Source organism: Pediculus humanus, genomic scaffold (assembly GCF_000006295.1).
Source record: "Pediculus humanus corporis 1103172107729 genomic scaffold, whole genome shotgun sequence".
NCBI classification, from domain to species: domain Eukaryota; kingdom Metazoa; phylum Arthropoda; class Insecta; order Psocodea; family Pediculidae; genus Pediculus; species Pediculus humanus.
The window spans coordinates 124,187-144,239 of NW_002987332.1; the positions used below are offsets into that span (position 1 = coordinate 124,187).

At 28.4% G+C, this 20,053-nt stretch overlaps 2 protein-coding genes across 2 annotated transcripts; both read left to right on the forward strand.

Moving 5' to 3' along the window:
* Window positions 1-9,662: 9,662 nt before the first annotated feature.
* Phum_PHUM319510 (uncharacterized protein) lies at window positions 9,663-12,122 on the forward strand (the record flags this gene model as incomplete). The annotated part of the gene is made up of 5 exons (XM_002427403.1): window positions 9,663-9,708; window positions 10,155-10,402; window positions 10,788-10,968; window positions 11,091-11,426; window positions 11,515-12,122. The coding sequence occupies 5 exons, from the start codon at window positions 9,663-9,665 to the stop codon at window positions 12,120-12,122; spliced, it is 1,419 nt and encodes a 472-aa protein (XP_002427448.1).
* A 1,928-nt stretch (window positions 12,123-14,050) lies between these two features.
* Window positions 14,051-19,831, forward strand: Phum_PHUM319520 (uncharacterized protein; the record flags this gene model as incomplete). Its single annotated transcript, XM_002427404.1, has 10 exons — window positions 14,051-14,248; window positions 14,612-14,710; window positions 15,050-15,234; window positions 15,316-15,553; window positions 15,650-15,931; window positions 16,014-18,467; window positions 18,548-18,673; window positions 18,756-19,066; window positions 19,190-19,343; window positions 19,481-19,831. 10 exons carry the CDS (start codon window positions 14,051-14,053, stop codon window positions 19,829-19,831), a joined length of 4,398 nt encoding a protein of 1,465 aa, XP_002427449.1.
* Window positions 19,832-20,053: the final 222 nt, after the last annotated feature.

The following is a 20,053-nucleotide window of genomic DNA, read 5'->3' on the forward strand; positions in this document are numbered from 1 at the left end:
ATTCCACCGAATCGTTACGAACGAATAATGATGATGATGATGATGATAGTGTTAAAATTCCAATTAATAATATTATTAATAATGAATAGTGTTATTAAGTAACGACGATAAAAGTAGGTACGAAAGACCTACCGGATAAAGGTTTTGTAATATAATGAATTCGTTTCACTTCCCCCCCTCCCCCCGTTTCCCATCGATTTATCGAACGTTATCGAAATATATTACGATTATTCGCAGAAATTCAAATGATCGTTTATATTGTTTTGACACGGATTTCTCGTTCGAGTATTAAAAAAAACACCCAATAATAATAATAATATTTCGAATCCTTTTAAATAAAAAGTGAAGTGATTCGAATCTAATAATCTAATAATAATACCCGAAAATAAATAAATAAATAAATAAATAAATGACGACGATAATAAAAAAAAAAAAAAAAAAAACAGTTAATCGATTGAATCAATAATTGAAAATCGTGGATCGAGTGATCGATAAAAATCGCCGAAAACAAAATCGAGATATAAAAAAAAAAGGAAATAAGAATTGGGTTTTAAGGTCAAATTCAATTTAATGAAAAAAAAAAAAAAAACAACATTTGAGGTTTCAAAAATCGAAAGCAACAAGTCGAATTTAAAAAAAAAAAAAATAACTAATAACAATAATAATAATAAGATGATGGTTTTTAAAAGGAATAAAATAAAAAATAAGCATTTTAAAAAAATTCCTGGAGAATGATTGAAGACAAATGAAAAGAAAAAAATTACTGAGGATAAATTATTATTATTATTATTAGTATTCAAAGATGAGTTTTAATGACTTTAGCAATTAAAAAAAAAAAAAAAAATTTTTTTTAAAAGGACAAAATCGATTAGGTTTGACATTACAAAAAAAAAAAAAAAAAAAAAAGAAAATAAATATTGCGCAATTCGGTATTGAACTTAATTCTTTTTTTTTTTGTACGAAGACCAAGTTGGAAAAAAAAAGAAAAACTTTTAAGGTTTCAAATAAAAAATACCTTTAAAGACCTTTGTATGTAATAACTAATGCGTTTTTCCATTTCCCCTCCCCTGTCTTTCCCTCCCTTCCTCTCTACTTCGCCTTCCCAACAAATTTTTTTTTGTCGTTGTTGTCGTTGTTTTTGCAAAATTTTATTCATTCAAAAGAAATTATTGATTTTTAACTTACAAGATCGATAGACAATTGAAATTTAAATTAATAATAATAATAATAATGAAAAGAACGTTGCTACACGGGGATAAAACCAACAAGGAGCAACCGACAAACAAACAAGCGAACAAACAAATATATTTCCGATGGAAAATTCATTAAGGAAAATTGTGTTTGCAGAAGTGTCTGCAGTAAAAAAAATTTTTCGACGTGTCATCAACTCGTTTAAAATCGACGATAATCGTTAAAATCACTTTTTAATTAATCCGTACGTGGCAGCATTATTTCCAGCAAAAAAAAAAAATCAAACCTTATTCAATAACAAACGACGCTGGAGAAAATTGAAGGGAAGAAAATTCTAAACGTTTTCTTTTATTTTTTTATTATTATTATTCTTGCAAAATAAAAAGTACAGTTAATAATTTTAAAAAAAAAAAACGGTTTCGAACAGGTAGTTTAGATAAATTAAATTTAAAAACCGTGAACAACAAAAAGAAAGAATAATTATTAATAAACTCAAATGCAAACACAAAAAAAATTTAACGGTTCGGAATTTCAAACGGTTTCGAAAAAAAAAAAAAAAAACATTAAAAAAATAATTGCTGGCAAAAGGTTTTGCTAAAAAAAAAAAAAAAAAAAGAAAATTAAATAACGGTTTAATAAAATAAAGGTACCTGAATAATGAAAAATCAAAAAGAGAAAGAGAGAGAGAGAGAAAAGAAAAAAAAAATTACTTTCAGGTATTTATTATGTACGATTAAAAAACAATAAAAAAGGAAACCATTTAAATAAGTTTTCGAAGCAAGCGGTGGTAACAATTTCTTCTGCTGACACTTTTAACGGCGCCCGAACAATTATAAAAAAAGGCCCCCCGTTTACACCTTCACGACTTTTTTTTTTTTTTTTTTTGAGAGAGAGAGAGAGAGAATGCAAAATGGATTTATTTATTTTATAAAAATTTATTATCGAAAAAAAACAAAATGGCGTTTGTATTTGACTGAAGTAAATGAGTAAAAACAAATTCGAAAATCGAAAATATTAATTAATTAATCAAATGTTTTTTTATTCTATGGAATTTTTTGTTACGTTTTACCTTGAAACAAAAAATTATTTTTCGACAAAAAAAAAAAAAATTTCATAAGTTAAAGAAAATCTTTTTAAAAATTATCATTATTATCATTATTATTATTAAACTACTCACGGTTAAAATCTAAAAATAGAAATTTCTCTATGGCATAATTTTCACGTAAACAAGTTTCGTCTTTTACTTATTTATTTATTTATTTTATTTTATTTTATTTTTTTTGACTCGAAGAATATGATGATGATGATAATGATAATAATAATAATAATAATAATAATAATAAAAACCCGGACAAAATTACCTTGATGGAAAAAAAGAGAAAAAATTTAAATGTGTAATTAATGATTTTTTTTTTCTCACTTCGTTTGCACTCTTCTTCATTTCTCTCTCTCTCTCTCTCTCTCTCTCTCTCTGTCTCTCTCTCTCTTTCTCTCACTCGCACGCACATACATAAACGTTTTTTCGTCGCGAAATGACAAACTATTAAAGAAACAAGTTGCCAGTCATTTAAATTTTACATTTTTTTTTTTTGCATTTTCGCATTTCCCTTTTTAAGTAAACAAATTATTGTTATTATTATTATTATTATTATTATTATTTTTTTTTTTTTTTTTTTATGGACCGTACGTAAAATGTATTTATCATTATTATCATTATTATTAAAAAAAACGAGAAAAACTCTGAGAAAGAAGAAGAAGGAGAAAAAAGATGGTGAATCCGACGACTGGAAATTTGTTTCACGAAAAAAAAAATTCTTAAGGGAAATCAATTATAATCAAATAAGGAATGCGTGCGTACGTGCGTACATGCGTACGTTCGTGCGTGTGAATTCATTTAATAAAACAAATTATCCTCGTTTGTTTAATATATATAATGGCAAAACTCATTTTTTAATGTTCACCATTAAATCGTGTCGAAAAGTAAAAAAAAAAAAAAAAAAGAAAAAAATTTTAATTGAACTCGTTTATTTAAAAAAAAAAAACGACTTAGAAAAATTTGCGTAATCGTTTAATGAATGAAATTATTATTATTATTATTATTATTATTATTATTATTATTATTATTATTTAATCGTTTATTATTAAATTTCGTAGGGAATAAAAAAAAAAAAAAAAAAAATTTATCATTCGCTTTTCAACCGCAATCAATTATTATTATTATTATTAATTACGATCGTTTGACGTCTCGAAATTGATTTTTTTATATAAAATCAAATTCATCTTAATAAATATTTTATTATCATTATTATTATTAAAAAAATTTCGAGTTGAAAAATGATAAATTCAATTTCAAAGATGATGGAAAACTCATAATCGTAGAAAAATCGTAACAAACGAAAGAACAAACAAACAAGAAAAAAAAAAAAAAATAATAATTTCAAATCGGTCTCCTGCGTTGTTTGTTCGTCTTGTTAAAAAAATTCTACGCGACAAACATTTGTATTTTATTTTAAATAACGGGGGGGGGGGGAGAGAGAGCAAAAAGTAAAAGTCGAAAAGAGAAAAAACATAAACGCGGGGGTCAAATGTCACGAAAACAAAACACGTGCGTATTTTTTTTTAGTTCGAATTATTTTAAAAATAAACTTAAACGAAATTGGTAATTTTACTGTTTCCCTAACTCCCTGCCTCTCCCCTTCCCCGGTAAAAAAAAAAAAAATCTATTACCATTTATTAATATTAATATTATTATTATTATCTTTAAAAAAAAAAAAAAAAAACGCGCGCGTTTCATTGCTTACCGTAAGCAATTTTATTTGAATAGATTTATTGTTACATTGTTGTTGTCGTTCGTAAATAAATAATAATAATAATAATTATTATTTATTTATTTATTTATTAAATATAAACAAAATATTTATTTTCGTCACGTATGTATATTTCTTCTTTTAATTTCAAGGGCTTTGCAAATGAAAAACTCAACAAAGTTTCTCTCTCTCTCTCTCTCTCTCTCTTTCTAATTGTCGAAGAAACTTAAAGAATAAGAAAGTTTTTCGTTTGTTTTTCCAACAGGCAAATTTTTCAAATTTACAACAAACGTTTAAATTTTAAAATTTTTTAAATTTGCATTCGACGTTTGTTGGTTTGTTTGTTTCGTTCGAATCTATTTAACCTCTCTTTTTTTTTTTTTTTTTTTTTTTTTTTACTTATCGTTTAGTTTTCGCATCATAAAAAAACGAATCACGTCCGGTCGATATGAAACATAATTACGTTACTAGAAATTACTATACGACTATAGAAAAAAAAAAAATAGTTTTTAAGAAAACGGATGTTGCATTTCCTTAACGAAACATGAGAAAAGATGTTGTTAGGTGTGGTAGGAGGAGTTTTATTTACCGCGAGAGGATTTTCACATCCGATTCGAAAACAAACGGAGGGGGGGGAAGGGAGAGGGAAGAGGTGGAGAGAAGAGAGGAAAGGTTGTGATGCCGAAAAAATCCGTTAAAATAAAAGTTTTGTGAAAAAAAAAAAAAATAGTTAAAAAGGAATTTAAACGACGAATTACACGAACAAGACAAATAATAATAATAATAATAATAATAATAATAATAATAATAATAATAATAATAATAATAATCGTGGAAACAATTACTTCGAACAAACGCGAGGAAAAAAAAAAAAAAATTTCTTTTACGTTTCGTTTGAGTAACCGTCGTCTAACGGTTTTGGATATGTAACAACAACAACAACAAAAAAAATTTTCGAGGCATTTTTAACAAAAATAACCTAAAAAAGTAGAAAAACTCGCAACAACAACAACAACAACCACATTTCAAATTTTTCTTTTTTTAAAACATTATTTCGTAAATAAAATTTTTTTAATAAAAATATTCAAAAGGTCGATAATGATTTAATTTAACGTAAAAAAAAAAAAAAAAAACGACGATTTTATTAGGATGTAAACACCCAACACCACCCCTATCATCACCATCGATACCCCTAACACCACCACCCCCATAACAACCACCACACATGATAAATTCATATTTTTCTCATTTTCTCTCTCTCTCTCTCTCTCTCTCTCTCTCTCTCTCCACGTTACGTAATAAAAGTATCATTTAATCGAGATAGTGTCCTTCTCATTCACGTTTTATTTTAAAAAAACCCTTTTTCGAAAAACAACAACGACAACAACAACAACAACAACGACGTTAGATAAAATGATAAGAATCGTAATCAGTATTATTAAAAAAATAATAAAAAGGTCAAAGTACTCTCTACGTAATTAATAAAATTTATGTATTTAATTCATTTAATAAATTTAAATTTTATTTTAAAATATTCAATAAAATCGTCGTTTTACTACGACATTAACGTATCAGAAACAAAAAATTAAAAACGACAACAAACAAAAACAACAAAAATCGATCAATAATAACAAACAAACAGACAGACAAACAGACAGTTTATAAAAATTAAAAAAAAAAAAAAAACAAAGAAGAGGAAAAATGAATCATTTGTTTAAAAGATATAAATCTTTTGTAATGTAATAATTAAAGGTAAAAATAAAATTTAATTGTTTCGTATTTAAAAAAAAAAAAAAAAAAAAAGAAAAATTTTGTTTTGTTAACTTAGGACATAATACGATTTTTAATAAGAACGCCCACGTGACACTATTACTACCTGCCCCCTTCATCTGCCCCCCCCCAATCTCTCCCTTCCTCCATCTTATTAAAAAAAAAAAAAAAAAAAAAAAAAATTTTTCGGGATATTTATTTAACAATTAGTTTCCATCGTTCCTTCCTTCGTTCGACCTTAAATACTTTTTTTTTTTTTTTTTTTTTTTTTTTTTTGGGAACGGCCGTGAAAATAACGTGTAATTAGACTCGAGAAACAAAAAAAAAAACAAATTTAAAAAAAAAAATGATTTAATAAATCTTCTACAAAACTGACGACGACGACGACACGATGATATTTCCTTTTTTTTTTTTTTTAAATTTTCCCTCCTTTTTTCTTCACCAAAATAAATAAATAAAATTCGACGCAATTTTTTTTTGATATTTTTTATAAATAATTTCAAGTTCATATTGAACAAATAAAGAGGAACCGACGGGTAACAAAACTTTTCCTTTCGTGTGTTCTAAAAATAATTTCAAAGCCAAAGTTAAAAAAAAGTTAATAATAAATAAATAAATAAGTAAATAACGCACGAGTTTTTTTTTTTAAATAAACGATTTCATTCATACCCGTCGTCGACCATGCGTATAAAAATAATAATAATAATAAGTCGCAAATAAAAATAAAAATAAAAACAAGAAAATCCACAATTTGAAAAAAAAAACAAAATGGCTTCTTTTTTTTCTAATACTTTCGCAATCGTAATAAATCCTTTTTAAATTTGCCATTTTTAACCGAAACTAGTGTTATTTATTTAAATCCTTGCAAAAAAAAAAAAACGCGAATTTCGACCCGTGTTGTTGTTGTTTGTTTGTTTGTTTGTTTGTACCTTTTATTGAAATAAAATACGTTTTTTTTTTTTTTTTTTTTTAACATTATGGCGACATTGACCCAATTTTTTTGGAGAAAAAAAAAAAAAAAAACAAATTTGACCATCAAAATTTAAAATTCACACGTACTCATACTCGCACACTCACACGCACACGCACACACGCCGATCGTGAATTAACAAAACGTAAAAATTTTTCATTTCCACCTTTCAACGGTTTTGATTCATCATCATCAATTTCCGGTTTGTTATTGTAACGCAAAACATTTATTTCTTCACGTCGTACAAAATTAGTTTTGTTTTTTTCTTTAATAACTTTTAAATCTTTTTTTTTTTTGCGTTACTACAATGTGATTAATAATAAAAATGGCGAAAGAATAATAATAATAATAATATTAGAAAAGGTTAAAGGTTTCACGTTGCATTCTCGTGGATTTAAATTATTTTTACAAGTTTTTAATGACTTTTTTTTTTCTTTCTTTATTTATTTTTATTTTTATTTTGCGCGAAATTGCATTAGTCGATGATAATAATAATAATATCATAGTACGAAATTCAAGGCGTTCGATATTAAAGAAAAGAAAAGAAAAGTAAAAGTTGCCTTGACTTTGATTTCCATTATTATTATTATTATTTTTACACCTTTCGATTATTATTAAACGTGACCGAATTCCCCTGTTTTTCTTATTTTTTTATGTCGTGCTAATTAAATAATTTTACTTTTTGATAAACTACGTCATCGCCACGCGCGATTAAATCGTGACAGTAAAAAAAAACAAAAAAAAAAAAAAAAAATTTTGTTGTTGTTGTCCTCGTTTAAAAAACTTATCAATTTCGTCTTGAAATTAATTACTTTCAAACTATTTAAAAGACTATTTCGCGCCTTTTTCTCCCTCCCCCTCCCCACCCACTTCGTCTACTTCCACTTTTAATTAAATTATCGTTTTGGAAAAAAAAATGGCCGCGATACATAGATATATATGGGTGTCGTATAAAATTCGAAAGAAAAAAATTTTTTTCATTTGTCATTTTTTTCCGGGCGTATTTTCCATCGCGAACACGTGTCAATACGTTTTTTTCACACGTGTGTTAAAATTGTTAATAAAAAGAAAGTGAAAAGATTAATTATCATCAAATGTTCTAAACTCTCGTCCCGTCGTTAACGTTGATAAAACGTCATCAATTAACGCAATCGATAACCGAAAAAAATGACGTCATGATTTGATTCGCGAGTTCATTCACAGATAATAAAAAAAAAAAAAAACTCCCGAAAAAAAACGCGTTCGCGGTTTTTTTTAAAAATTACGAACGTTACGTACAAAAAAAATCTTTATCGAAACCTTATCGTTCATATTATTATTATTGTTATTATTATTATTATTATTATTATTCACATTTAAATGATAAAAAATTTTACGTGATTTAATGAAAAAACAATGAATGACGGGGGGGGAGGGGGGGAAATGAAGAATCGAGTTTAAAATTAAATAACGGTGAAACAAACGCAAAAAAAACAACGTGTGAGAAAGTGAAATTTGTTTACACAAAAATGAATCATTAAAAACTTGTGAATATATTATTATTATTATTATTATTATTATTATTATTATTATGACGTATTACTTAATCTCAATATTTAATGAATGCGAATAGAAATAATAATAATAATAATGAGGTTAAAGTTTTTTGTTGGAAAGAAAAAAAACTTTTTAAAACTTTTTAAAACTTTACTAACAACATCATCATCATTATCATCGTCGAATTTTTCTTTTCTAAAAAATTATTTCTTCGTCGTAAGTTAAACAAAAATTAATTATTATTATTGCCACGAGGTATATATATTATTAGTTATGATAATTTATTAACGTCACACGAACAAAAACAAAAACAAAAAAAAAATTTGGAAAGAAAAAAAAATCAAAAATTCAAACGAGTTTAGAAAAAAAAATAACATGAACCGGTCAGACGACGATTGGAAAAAAGTCCCTCCCCTCCCCCGTCCTCCCTCCCCCTCCCCGTCCTCCCTTTCCCCCCAAAAAAAATAATCGTAGGGTTCGTTGTTGTTTTTCGATAACTTTCTTTTTCGAGATTTTCATTTATTTATTTTTCATGTTAAAATCGTGGAATTTTAAAAAAATAATTCGATTTGTGGAAATAAAATCATCATCATCATCATCATCATCATTATCATTATCATTATTATTAATAAAATGTGACAAACGGTTAAAAAAAAAAAACTAACGAGAAAACAATGGTGGAATAAGTTTTTATCAAAAGGTAAAAAACGATTAGGAATTTACACGTTTGAGATACCGACGATGATGACGTTGATGATGACGTAGATGATGATTAGGATGATGATGATGATGATGATGATGATGAGGAAAAAAAGGTTTTTACGTTAAAAAGTCTTTACGATGTACGTGAGCGTTTGTTTGCGTTTGTTTATGTTTAACTCATCGATAAATCATAACTCATGACTAACAAACAATAATCGAAAGCAAAAGAAAAAGAGTGAAAGAATATTGAAATAATAATAATAATAACAATAATAATAATAATAATTATTATTATTATTATTATGATAATGATAATGAAAGAACTTTTACCTTTTTTTATTTTCACGACGATGAATCCTCACGAATAATCATCATCATCATTATTATTATTATTTAACACTTTTGATTTAACAACAAAAGGAGAAGAAGACGAGTTGTTGTTGTTTTTCTTTTTAAATCTGCAACAAAAAAAAAAAATTTAATTATCAACAGAGAGAAAGAAAGAAAAAAAACATGGCGGACGGAAGAAGACGAACCGTTTCCGATTCAAATAATAAAAAATAAATTTTCTTTTTTTTCCTTTTTTTTCTTGAATTCCGTCGGGGATTTTTTTTTTTTTTTCAACGAATACGAATCATTTAAATAATAATAATAATAATTAGTATTATTATAAAAATAATGTTTGGATGGCCACAGGGGTAAAACGCGCTATACCAGAAGACAAAAAAAAAGGTTAAGAAACGAAAGAGAGAGAGAGAGAGAATTTAAATAAATGTATCGAATAATGGTAATGACCTCCTCCCAAGTTTTTTAACCTTTTAAATCAATCTATCTACCTTTGATAGATGATAATTGAACAAAAAGATGATCTTTTCCTTTCTCTATCTCTCTCTCTCTCTCTTTTTCCTGATTAGAAATAATTTTAATTCAAATTTGATTTAAAAAAAAAAAAAAAAGAAATGTAAGTCATAAATTACATAATTTTAAATTTACATTGTCCTTACTCGTTTTAATTGATTTATGACCTTTTTTTTTTTTCTTAGACCACTTAGTGAGAATCATAATAATCAGTTTTTTTTTCTATTTCCGGTTTGAAATTAATTAAAATAAAAACGAAAGTCAATGGTTAAATGAATTCTAATCGCCCCCCCTTTTTTTTTTTTCTTATTTTCAAATAGTTTCTATGAATGGGATTTGCAAACACAGTGGCACGAGAACATTAAGTTTATCACCTGACGGTGCGATAACACTACAATTGGATGCATCGAATAACATTCATTCGAGTTGTAGAGTCGAACTCGTGGCACCGGAAACTCATTCCATATCTTTGTTATTTGTAAGAAGAAAAACGTCCAGAGAAAAAAAGACTGATGTTGTTAAAAACGATGATAAGGGAAGGGCAAAATGTCCTCTCATCGTGTCGTTTGTAAGTACAAACAACAACAAAAAAAAAATTTTTTTACTTTCACCTAAATGTAATAATAATAATAATAATAATAATAATTTCATTGAGAAATCAAATACAAAATCAATGTTTTTATAAAAAAAAAAAAAAACTGTACCGGAAATTGTTAAAAATATTGTTGTTAAAGGCTGCGTGTATTAAAAGTGAAATTTTAAATCCGGAGTTGTTTGTTGTTGTTTTCTGCCGTTTGTATCACCTATTATTTAATGTAATTATTACGTTGGTAACTTTCTACGACGACGACAACGACAACGACAACGCAAAACAATAAGCTCCGGTAAATGTTGACTAATATTCTAAAACTTTCCCGCGTTCTAATTATTATTATTATTATTTTTTTTTGTAGCCGGTTCTCAGGCCGGAAGAAGTGAAAATGTGTTTGGATTTATGTTCGGAAGAAGCATTTGAATCTGTCGAACCTTATACGGATTTGCTTCCGCCGAAAGTAACGCTTGAATGGGTTCCAGGAGTAAAAAGTTCAAATGATATACTCGCATCTGAAATAGTCGTGGCAGCAGTCGGTAGAGGTAAGATGGAATTATCGTTGTTGTCGTTTTTTTACATTATGCGAAATAATTTGTAATGTATAAGACACAAATTTAGAAGTTCTATAAACAAATTTAGTTTTCTTACATTTTTGTTTTTCCAGGGCGAGATATTTGTTCTCAACCAGATCAATTTTCTTGCAAAAGCATTGGTTATCCAGTTTATTGCATTTCGAAAGAGTTGGTGTGCGATGGAAAGCGTAATTGTCCGTTCGAAGGGAGAGACGAAGATAAAAGACTTTGTTCCCCGGATGATAATTACGATAAAATTGGATTCGGTTTAGCCGAAAGTTCGCAAATCGGGAGAGGTTGGGAATTTTTGGCATCGGAATTTTTGAAAAAATTGACGTCAAAAGAAAATTTGGGGTCGATAAAAAGAACCGAATTGCCTTCGACGACAGAAAAACCCATTATTTTACAACCCGACGAAGATAATTTAAGTGAGTCAAAAACAAAACAACAGCAAATGAAAAACGAATTATTATCATCATCATCATTTTTGTTTTTTTTTTTTTTTAATTGTATTAGGCGTGAGAGAATCGGAAAGTCTTCCGGACGTATTAAAACATTACGGTCCTTGGGGTTATCTCATGTTGGGAATGCTCATATGCGGAACCGTTCTCATGTTTTGCGGCCTTTGGGAATGCTGTTGCCGAAGACCGAAAGCGCTGGTGTCGAACGCTGTCGCTCCGGCTCTTTTAATAATAAATTCTGGTGGTTCGCAACAAACGGAATTGGAATCACCCTCGACTCCGGGACCGCCGAGATACGAAGAATTAGATCAACCTCCGAGTTACAACGTATTATTCCCACATTCTAAATCGGATAATAATCTTCCTCCTCCTCCTCCTCTTCCTCCTCCCCCCAATACTACTAATAATAATAATAATAATAATCCTCTTCCGATAACTTTACCATTAGTCAATTCTCTTACAAATTTATTTAATAATCCTTCTAGTCAAATAAATTCTTCTTCATCCGTTCAAAATAATAGTTTTACCGGGTCCGAAGTACAATTAACATCGTCTCCACCAAACGACCCAATACTAGAACCTCAAAATCCGAATAATAATAATAATAATAATTTAGATTCTTCGTTGGAAATAAACGATTCGTCGGAATCGAGACCAAAGTGAACCGGAGAAAAATAAATAAGAAGAAGAAACAATAAATAAATAAATAAATAAATAATCATGTTAAATTGACTCGGTTACTAAATGACCTTTTTTACAGCAGACGACGAAGACGACGACGAAGACGATTACTACGACCGTTTACGAATGAAAAGGGATATATATATTGATTGATTAATGACGTCATAACCGCCCTTCGAAGAATTTATTATATATATTTTTAAATAAATTGGTTGTGCCATAACAAACAACAACAACAACAACCATTCACAATAATGAAATCGTATACGAATTAAGATAAGAAATTTCTTATCGAAAAAAAAAAACTTGGTTATAAATTCCGCAGCAACCGAACAACGATCAATTTAAATTTTTAATAAAAAAAAAAAAAAATTAATAATAAATAATAAATAAAAATAAAAATGGCGCCGAAAGGAGTAAGTTTTCAATTTTTGTAATCAATACCATTCCATTAGAATGAATTCCATATTAAAAATAAATATTAATTCGATTCGCGTAACGGATTTGGAATTTAAATAATAATAATAATAATAATAATAATAATAATAAGAATAATAATAATGATAAAACGACTAACGATAATTTTAAATTCGAAAAAAAATCCCGCGAATTATAATAAACAATTAAACGAATTTCGTAAACCTTTTTATTTATTTATTTATTTATTATGCAGTAATAGTTATAAAAAAAAAATTAATTATTGTATTTTAATCATTATTATTATTATTATTATTATTATTATTAATTTATTAAATTAAATTTTTTTTTAAATGCGAACGTTCGAACAATCAAATAAATAAATAAATAATAATAATGTGTCGAAAAAATCAATCAATCAATTAATTAATTATTTGTTTGTTTTTATTATTGTTTTATTATTTTAATTTTTAATCGTTCGGTTGTTATAAAATCACGTTATTATTAAAATAAAAAATAAAAAATTGTTATTGACCTTATGTTACATAAGTTTATTAAATTTTTTTTTTTTTTTTTTTTGACATACATGGCAATATTTATTTATTATACTCATGAGATTAGACAATAAAAAATAAAAAAAAAAAAATGTGTGTGTACGTAAAAAATTCTGTGATTAAAGATATTATATTATTTCTTATTATTATTATTATTGATTCTTTCCCTATTTCCTTCCCTCCCTCCCCACTTTTATTATAATTAAAAAACGGTTAAAATGCGGAAATTCCCCCCCCCCGAAAAAAAAAAAACAAAAATTACAAATCGTAAGATAATTTTAAAATGACGCACGAAAATTTTCTTGTGCGAAGGTCAAATGTCAAAGTTTTTATATTAATTAATGAGACTTTGATTAGTAGTATTATCATCATCATTTTTTTTAAAAATAATTTATTTATAATAAAATATGTTTAACAAATAAATAAATAAATTGATGATGATGATGATGATAATTTTTTTAAATATCGTACTATCGACTTGCTATCGAACGTTCTTAAAAATCTTTTTTTCATTTAAAAATGGAAAAAAAAAAAAAAAAAAAATGAAAATTTTGGAAAAAAAGAAAATTTAAAAAAAAAAAAAAAAAAAAAAAAAAATATCGGGTTTTTCCAACCCCCCAAATGATTTTTTTTCCAAATTAAGGAAAAGGTTTTTTTTTTTTTTTTTTTTTTTTTTTTTTTTTAAAATGGACAAACAAGTTAGTAAACAATGTTTACTAATATTTAAAAATTTATCATTATCATTTTATTTTATTTAATAATTTATTTTTAATTTTTTATAAATTAATATACACGCGCACAAACGCACTCGATATATACACACACACGCACATATACATACTTATTAAAAAAAAAAAAAGAAAAAAAAAAAGAAAAAAAAAAGGGTTTCATTTTGTTTAAAACTTGTTAAAAACTAATGATGAAAACAATACTCGTGGTATGGCTAAGGGCAAGAAAACTAAAATAAAAACGGGGGTTCGTCGTCGACAAGACGTTAATTCCATTGGTAAAGAAAAAGAAAAAAATGAAGAAGATGAAGTGAGCAGTTGTTCGACGGAACCACACGAAACGATAACATCATTTTTAAAACAAGAAGAAATCCAAGATTTATTAAATGCAATTCAAACGAAAGATTTGGTGAGTTTTCCCATTATTATTATTATTATTATTATTAATCGGTCATCCCCCAAAAACAAAAAACAAAACAAGCGAAAGCATTAAATTTTAACATTTAATGCACAATTTTTTTAAAAGTAAAAATAAATGAAAATTTTTTTTGAAAAATTAAAACAACCCAAAAAATAATAAAAAACAAAACAAACAAACAAACAAACAAAAACGGTCGCTTGTTATTGTTTAGCGAATGACTGAAGTTGTTTTGACTGAAAATTTTTTTCAGACCTCCGACTCGGTTTTTTCAAGTATCCATCAAAATCCATCAAATCCACGTGAGAACACTAAAACAATTTCGATTGGGATCGTTTCCTATTTCTATTACAGAATGATCTCCCCATATTGATCGGAGCTACAATTTTAGGAAAAATCGATCTCGTTAAAAAATTTCACCGAGAAGGATACACCCTGGAATGCTACGATCAAGTAAGACCACAAAAAAAAAAAAAAAAAAAACGTTTCCGGTTATTTATTACTTTTTTTTTATTTTATTTTATTTAATATTAATTATAAATGATTCATTTAAACCCGATAAACCTTTTCACCCATCCCTCCCTACCTCCCTCCCTCCCTCCCTCCCTCGCACACTATGAAAAATCAAAACCGAAAACCGTTGGAAATTCAAAGGTAAAGTACCCTAACCCGAGTGAGTGCAACTCTCACATACTCTTCATCTGACATTAACATAAAATAATAATGGCCGATCCTTAATTTTACAAACATACCCACAAGAAACTAAAGTAAAAATAATTTTTGTGATTTCAGAATGGAATGACTCCTTTTCTATGGGCGGTTAAACTTAAAAATTTAGAACTCGTTGAATTTTTCGCATCGAAAGGCGTTAAAATATCAACAGAAGACGTTAATGGCGACAATTCTCTCATTCACGCCATCAAATCAAATTTTTGGGACGAAGAATCAATAATACAATATCATAAAACATACGGAAAGTTTTTTGATATTAATTACAAAAATAAAGTAATAATAATGATGATGATGATAAAATCTCTTTTATATACGTCATAGCATAGTCGTTTTTCTTTTAACCGCAATCGAACGATATTTTCACAGGCGGGAAATTCAGCTTTTCATTTTGCCGTTAGAAAATGTTGGATAAATTTTTGCACCATTCTCATAGAACTCGGAGTCAACGTGAACAGTTCGAACAAAAAGGGTGTCACGGGTTTAATGATGGCCGCCTCGAAGGGTCACGAAAATATGGTTTTTTGCCTTTTACGTCACAATGCAGATGCTTTTGCAGAAGATCAAGTTAAAATAAAAACATTAACGATTTCAAATCATACAAAATTCATTTATTTAAATGTAATTTGTTTTTTTTTTTTTTTTTTTTTTTTTTAACGACAGAGAGGTTGTACGGCTTTGTGTTACGCCATATCGAGATCGAGTCAAAAAAAATTAAATATATCAAATCAAACCGTGACGGGTCTATTGAACGCTTTTCCACCGCACGAAAAAGAAAAATATTTGATAAGACGATTACAAGTATTAATGAATCCGGGGAAAAGAAACGATTCCGGAAACATAATCGAAACATTTCTATCCCCGGTTTTTTCTTTTTTTATTAAAAAAGTTCAGGGAGGATTAAGAATGCTCATAAAAGGAAAAGTTTTCGACATTGTGTTCCAGGTTAGACGTGTAAAAATTATAAGAAGAACTTTTTTTTTGTAATTTTCCAAATAATGTTTCTTCTCTCCGTCTTTAATTACAGGCGTTAAAAAATCACATTGGTCAATTGGATTACACCGTATCGATTTTGGGGATATTGGCTGAAATATTAAATTACTGCGATTGTTGCATTTACAAAACAAATCCCGACATAACCGAAAGTGATTTGTTTCAATTGTTTTTAAATTCGCAATGTCCGAAAATGTGCATCATAATACTCAAACACACGGGAATGTCGAATTTGAAAAATATCGTTAACCCGACTTTTTTACCACTTTTCCTAGTTTGTCCGTCGACGAACGCGGGTCGAAAGTGGTTGCAAGATCATTACAACATTTTACAACCCTTCTATCAAAAATACGACGACGAATTCGATAACAGTAATAAGAAAAACAACATTCAAATGGACGACGTCCATTTTAAAAATATAAAAAGAAAAATTAAACTTTTCAGAAATTTAATGACGAAACTGCAGAACGGGGAAAATATTTTCGATAAATTTCACGCCGCCCCGGACAACGACAGCGAAATGATGCCCGTTGAAAAAACCATCAACAGCAACAAAGACGTCGTGACGGACAAAGAGGATTCATCGTCGTACGGAAGTAAAAAAATTAAAAAAAAACCTAAAATCAAAACGGTTAAAAAAAATTTATTCGACGACGCGACTAATAAAAATTTAACGAGAAAATTCATCATCGATAACGCCATGACGATGGACGATGAGAAAAAGGAAAAATTGAATAAATCCGATGATTTGGTTCGATTGAAAATAATCGCTTTGAAATCGACCAAAGAAGACGAATCCGTTCAAATCCAAGATGGCGACTTAACGGAAAAAAATTCCAAAACTAAAACCGTCGGTTACGATCCGTCGGATTTATTCGGACTTTTGGCCACGTCGCGAAGCACCGGAAGTTCCGACGAAAGCGGTTTGGATAATTATAAAAAAAATATTGAAAAAAATGAAAACAGGTTGAAACAAGTTGCCAAAGCCATGAGCACGATATTTTCGACGTCGGACACGACAACCCTATATTCGATTAAAAACGAAGTCGATTTTAAAACAAATTCCGGTTTGAAAAATTGCATAACGAGAAAATCAAGCGAAGAAACGCTGGAACCTGTTAAAAAAGATCTTTCCCCGGCTTTGAATTACCTACAATCCCTTTTCGAAGATTTCATAGCCAAACATCAAAAAGTCTGGAATTACGAAAGGATGAACAATTATCCGGATTATAAAACGACCGGAAACGAAGATAAATCCGTGCAATTGATTAAATTAAAAGTTGTGCTCACGCAATTGGAATCCCATTACCTTCACAAACTCGATCACGAATGGGATCTTTTGATAAACGTCATACGAAATAAAGTTTGGTACAGCGAAGAAGCATCCAACGACGTCATTTCAAAACTCCAAGAATTACTTTTGCAAAAGGAATCGCAAATAATTGAAAAATTGAAAAAAATCGAAGAGGAAGAAATTAAAAATAAATATTTAGAAAAGAAAACAACGACGCAACAACAACAACAACAACAACAACAACAACCGCAACCCAATGATAATTTAAATAATCACAAAGGTATTGATGACATTCACCTTTTTCTCGATAGACTTTTAGACTTGGACGGATTAAATATGACGACGAATTTAAAATCAGATACGTGCGGAAGAACGTTAGAAAATGATTTTACGTTAAATCAAAGGATGCCACCGATAAATGGAAACGTTTTGCAAAAAACATCGAGTCAATCGAAACTTTTAGACGTTGTTGACACGAGTAGAGAATTTCCGCTAGATTTGAGTCAAGGTTCAAGCGGTAATGGATTAGAGCTTAACACGATATTTTTTAACAAGGGTTACAAATCCGATTCTTATTCAGAAATAGTAAGCATAGGGAGTAAAACCAAAAGCTCTCAAAGCATTCCGACTCCGCGAAACGATAACGATGATAAAAAAGATCAGTATAATCTTTGGAATAAAACAAGCGATAATCCTTTGCAAAAATTATTTAAAACGGTGAGAGAAGGAAACGAATCCTCGTCAACGTCGTCGTCGTCGTCGTCGGCGAGAAATCCAAACAACAGATTTTTTTGTTGGGTCAACGAAATAAGCAATTTGAAAAAAATGATTAAAAACAGTCACGTACAATATGGTGAAATATTACTTCCGAACCCGTTGAAAAGTGGTAAAATTTTACTACCCTACGGTGAAACGGGTTATTTCGGATCCGTCGAAATGGGTTTGGATCACAAGGGAAATCCCATGGCTGTGAAACACGTTAAAAAATCTTTTCCAACATCCGTCGACATATTGTCAAACATAATGATAAGACTTAAAAAAATTAATAATAAATATATTTTACCTTATTACATGTCCGAAGGTTTTGAACCCATAATAGCAACTCCATTGATGGATTTCAATTTAGGACAATATATTCTTCACCTGAAAAATAATTGCATTTTAGAATCTAAATCATTTGATATTATTAAACAGGTATCAAAAAGAAAAAAAAAATTTTTATTTTTTTTGGGTGTGTGGAAAAATGTTATGTAATCGTTTATTGATATTTTTAGGTAGTGGCTGGACTCCATTATTTACACACACAAAAACCACCAATCATTCACGGTAATTTAAAACCTTCAAATGTTTTAATTGATTCGAGTGGAATCGTTAAATTGGCAGAATTTGGAATTTCAGTGGTATGATATCTTCCTGAAAATTTTTAACTTATAACAACACACTCCCGCTAAAACTTTTCATAACAATTTCAAATTGTTCCAGGCTCTTTATTTAAAAAAACCCGCGCCACCATGTTCGATGATATGGTGGCCTGGAGAAATTATCACGTCGTATATAAAAGTAAATAAATTGAGGAGCACATTGGCAGCAGACGTGGCAACCGCAGGAATGTTAACTCATTTTATTTTAAGCGGAGGTCAACATCCATTCGGACAACAAGTTAAAGAAATAGTTGACAATTTAATATTGGGAAAATGGAATTTGATAACACCTGATAACGATGCAGAAGACCTCATCAGTTGGATGTTAGTTTTTTTACCAGAAAATCGTCCGACCATTCCAGCTATCGTCCGGTGAGTTCATCAAGCTTTTTTTTTCTGTGGCTCATAAACTTTTACTATGCATTCGCATGGGTGCATAGCGCACGCACGCACACACGCACACTCATTTAAAATTTATATATTAAACTACCATAGTCATATATATTTTTGGAGTCTCGACAAAAGATGGAAATTTTTATTAACTTGTGCCGGAGCGTATCCAGAATCCGGAGCGACGATACATGAAATTTCTCAGCTTCACACGTATCTCGATATAAAAGCAAAAGAAAATAACATACAAGGAGATTGGGTATATTAATTAATATGCTGTAAGAAAACCCTTCGTTATTAATTATTATTTTCACCGATATACTTTTTTTTTTTTTCTCTCTCTCTCTCTTCAATTTATAGAAAACTCTAATATTATCTTATTTTCCAAACTGTAAGGAATCTGTTAAAAATTTAAGTCCGAAATTAACGGGATTACTTAATTTTCTTCGATTGTGCATGGAAGACAGAAGACGATTTCAAGAACTCATATCAAATAGGAATACCACCACCACGTACGAAGGAGAAAAATTGGCTGTGAGAGAAATATTTATGAAAACAGTCAATGCGGTTACAGATCAAATACCACCGGAAGTAACCAATTTTATTCCTTATTACTGTGATTTAAAGAACTTTTTTTTTACTGCCTTTCCAGTTATATCACTGAGCATATATAGAATGTTAGAAAGTACCCAATGGTTGGAAGTACCGTTTTTTGGACCTTTTAATGAACCATATGAATTATCATAAATTGAATCGACTACCTAAAATCAACATATTCTAAAAGTGAAAAATAAAACATAAACATATACATAACATAAAAAACAAAACTAAAAACTAAAAAAAAATCCCTGATAGCCAATTATTATTATTATTATTATTATTATTAAATGAAAAAGTATAATTTTAAGCTTTAAATATATTCTTATTTTTAGGTGATAAGGTAATAAAAATTTAAAAAATTCTTATATA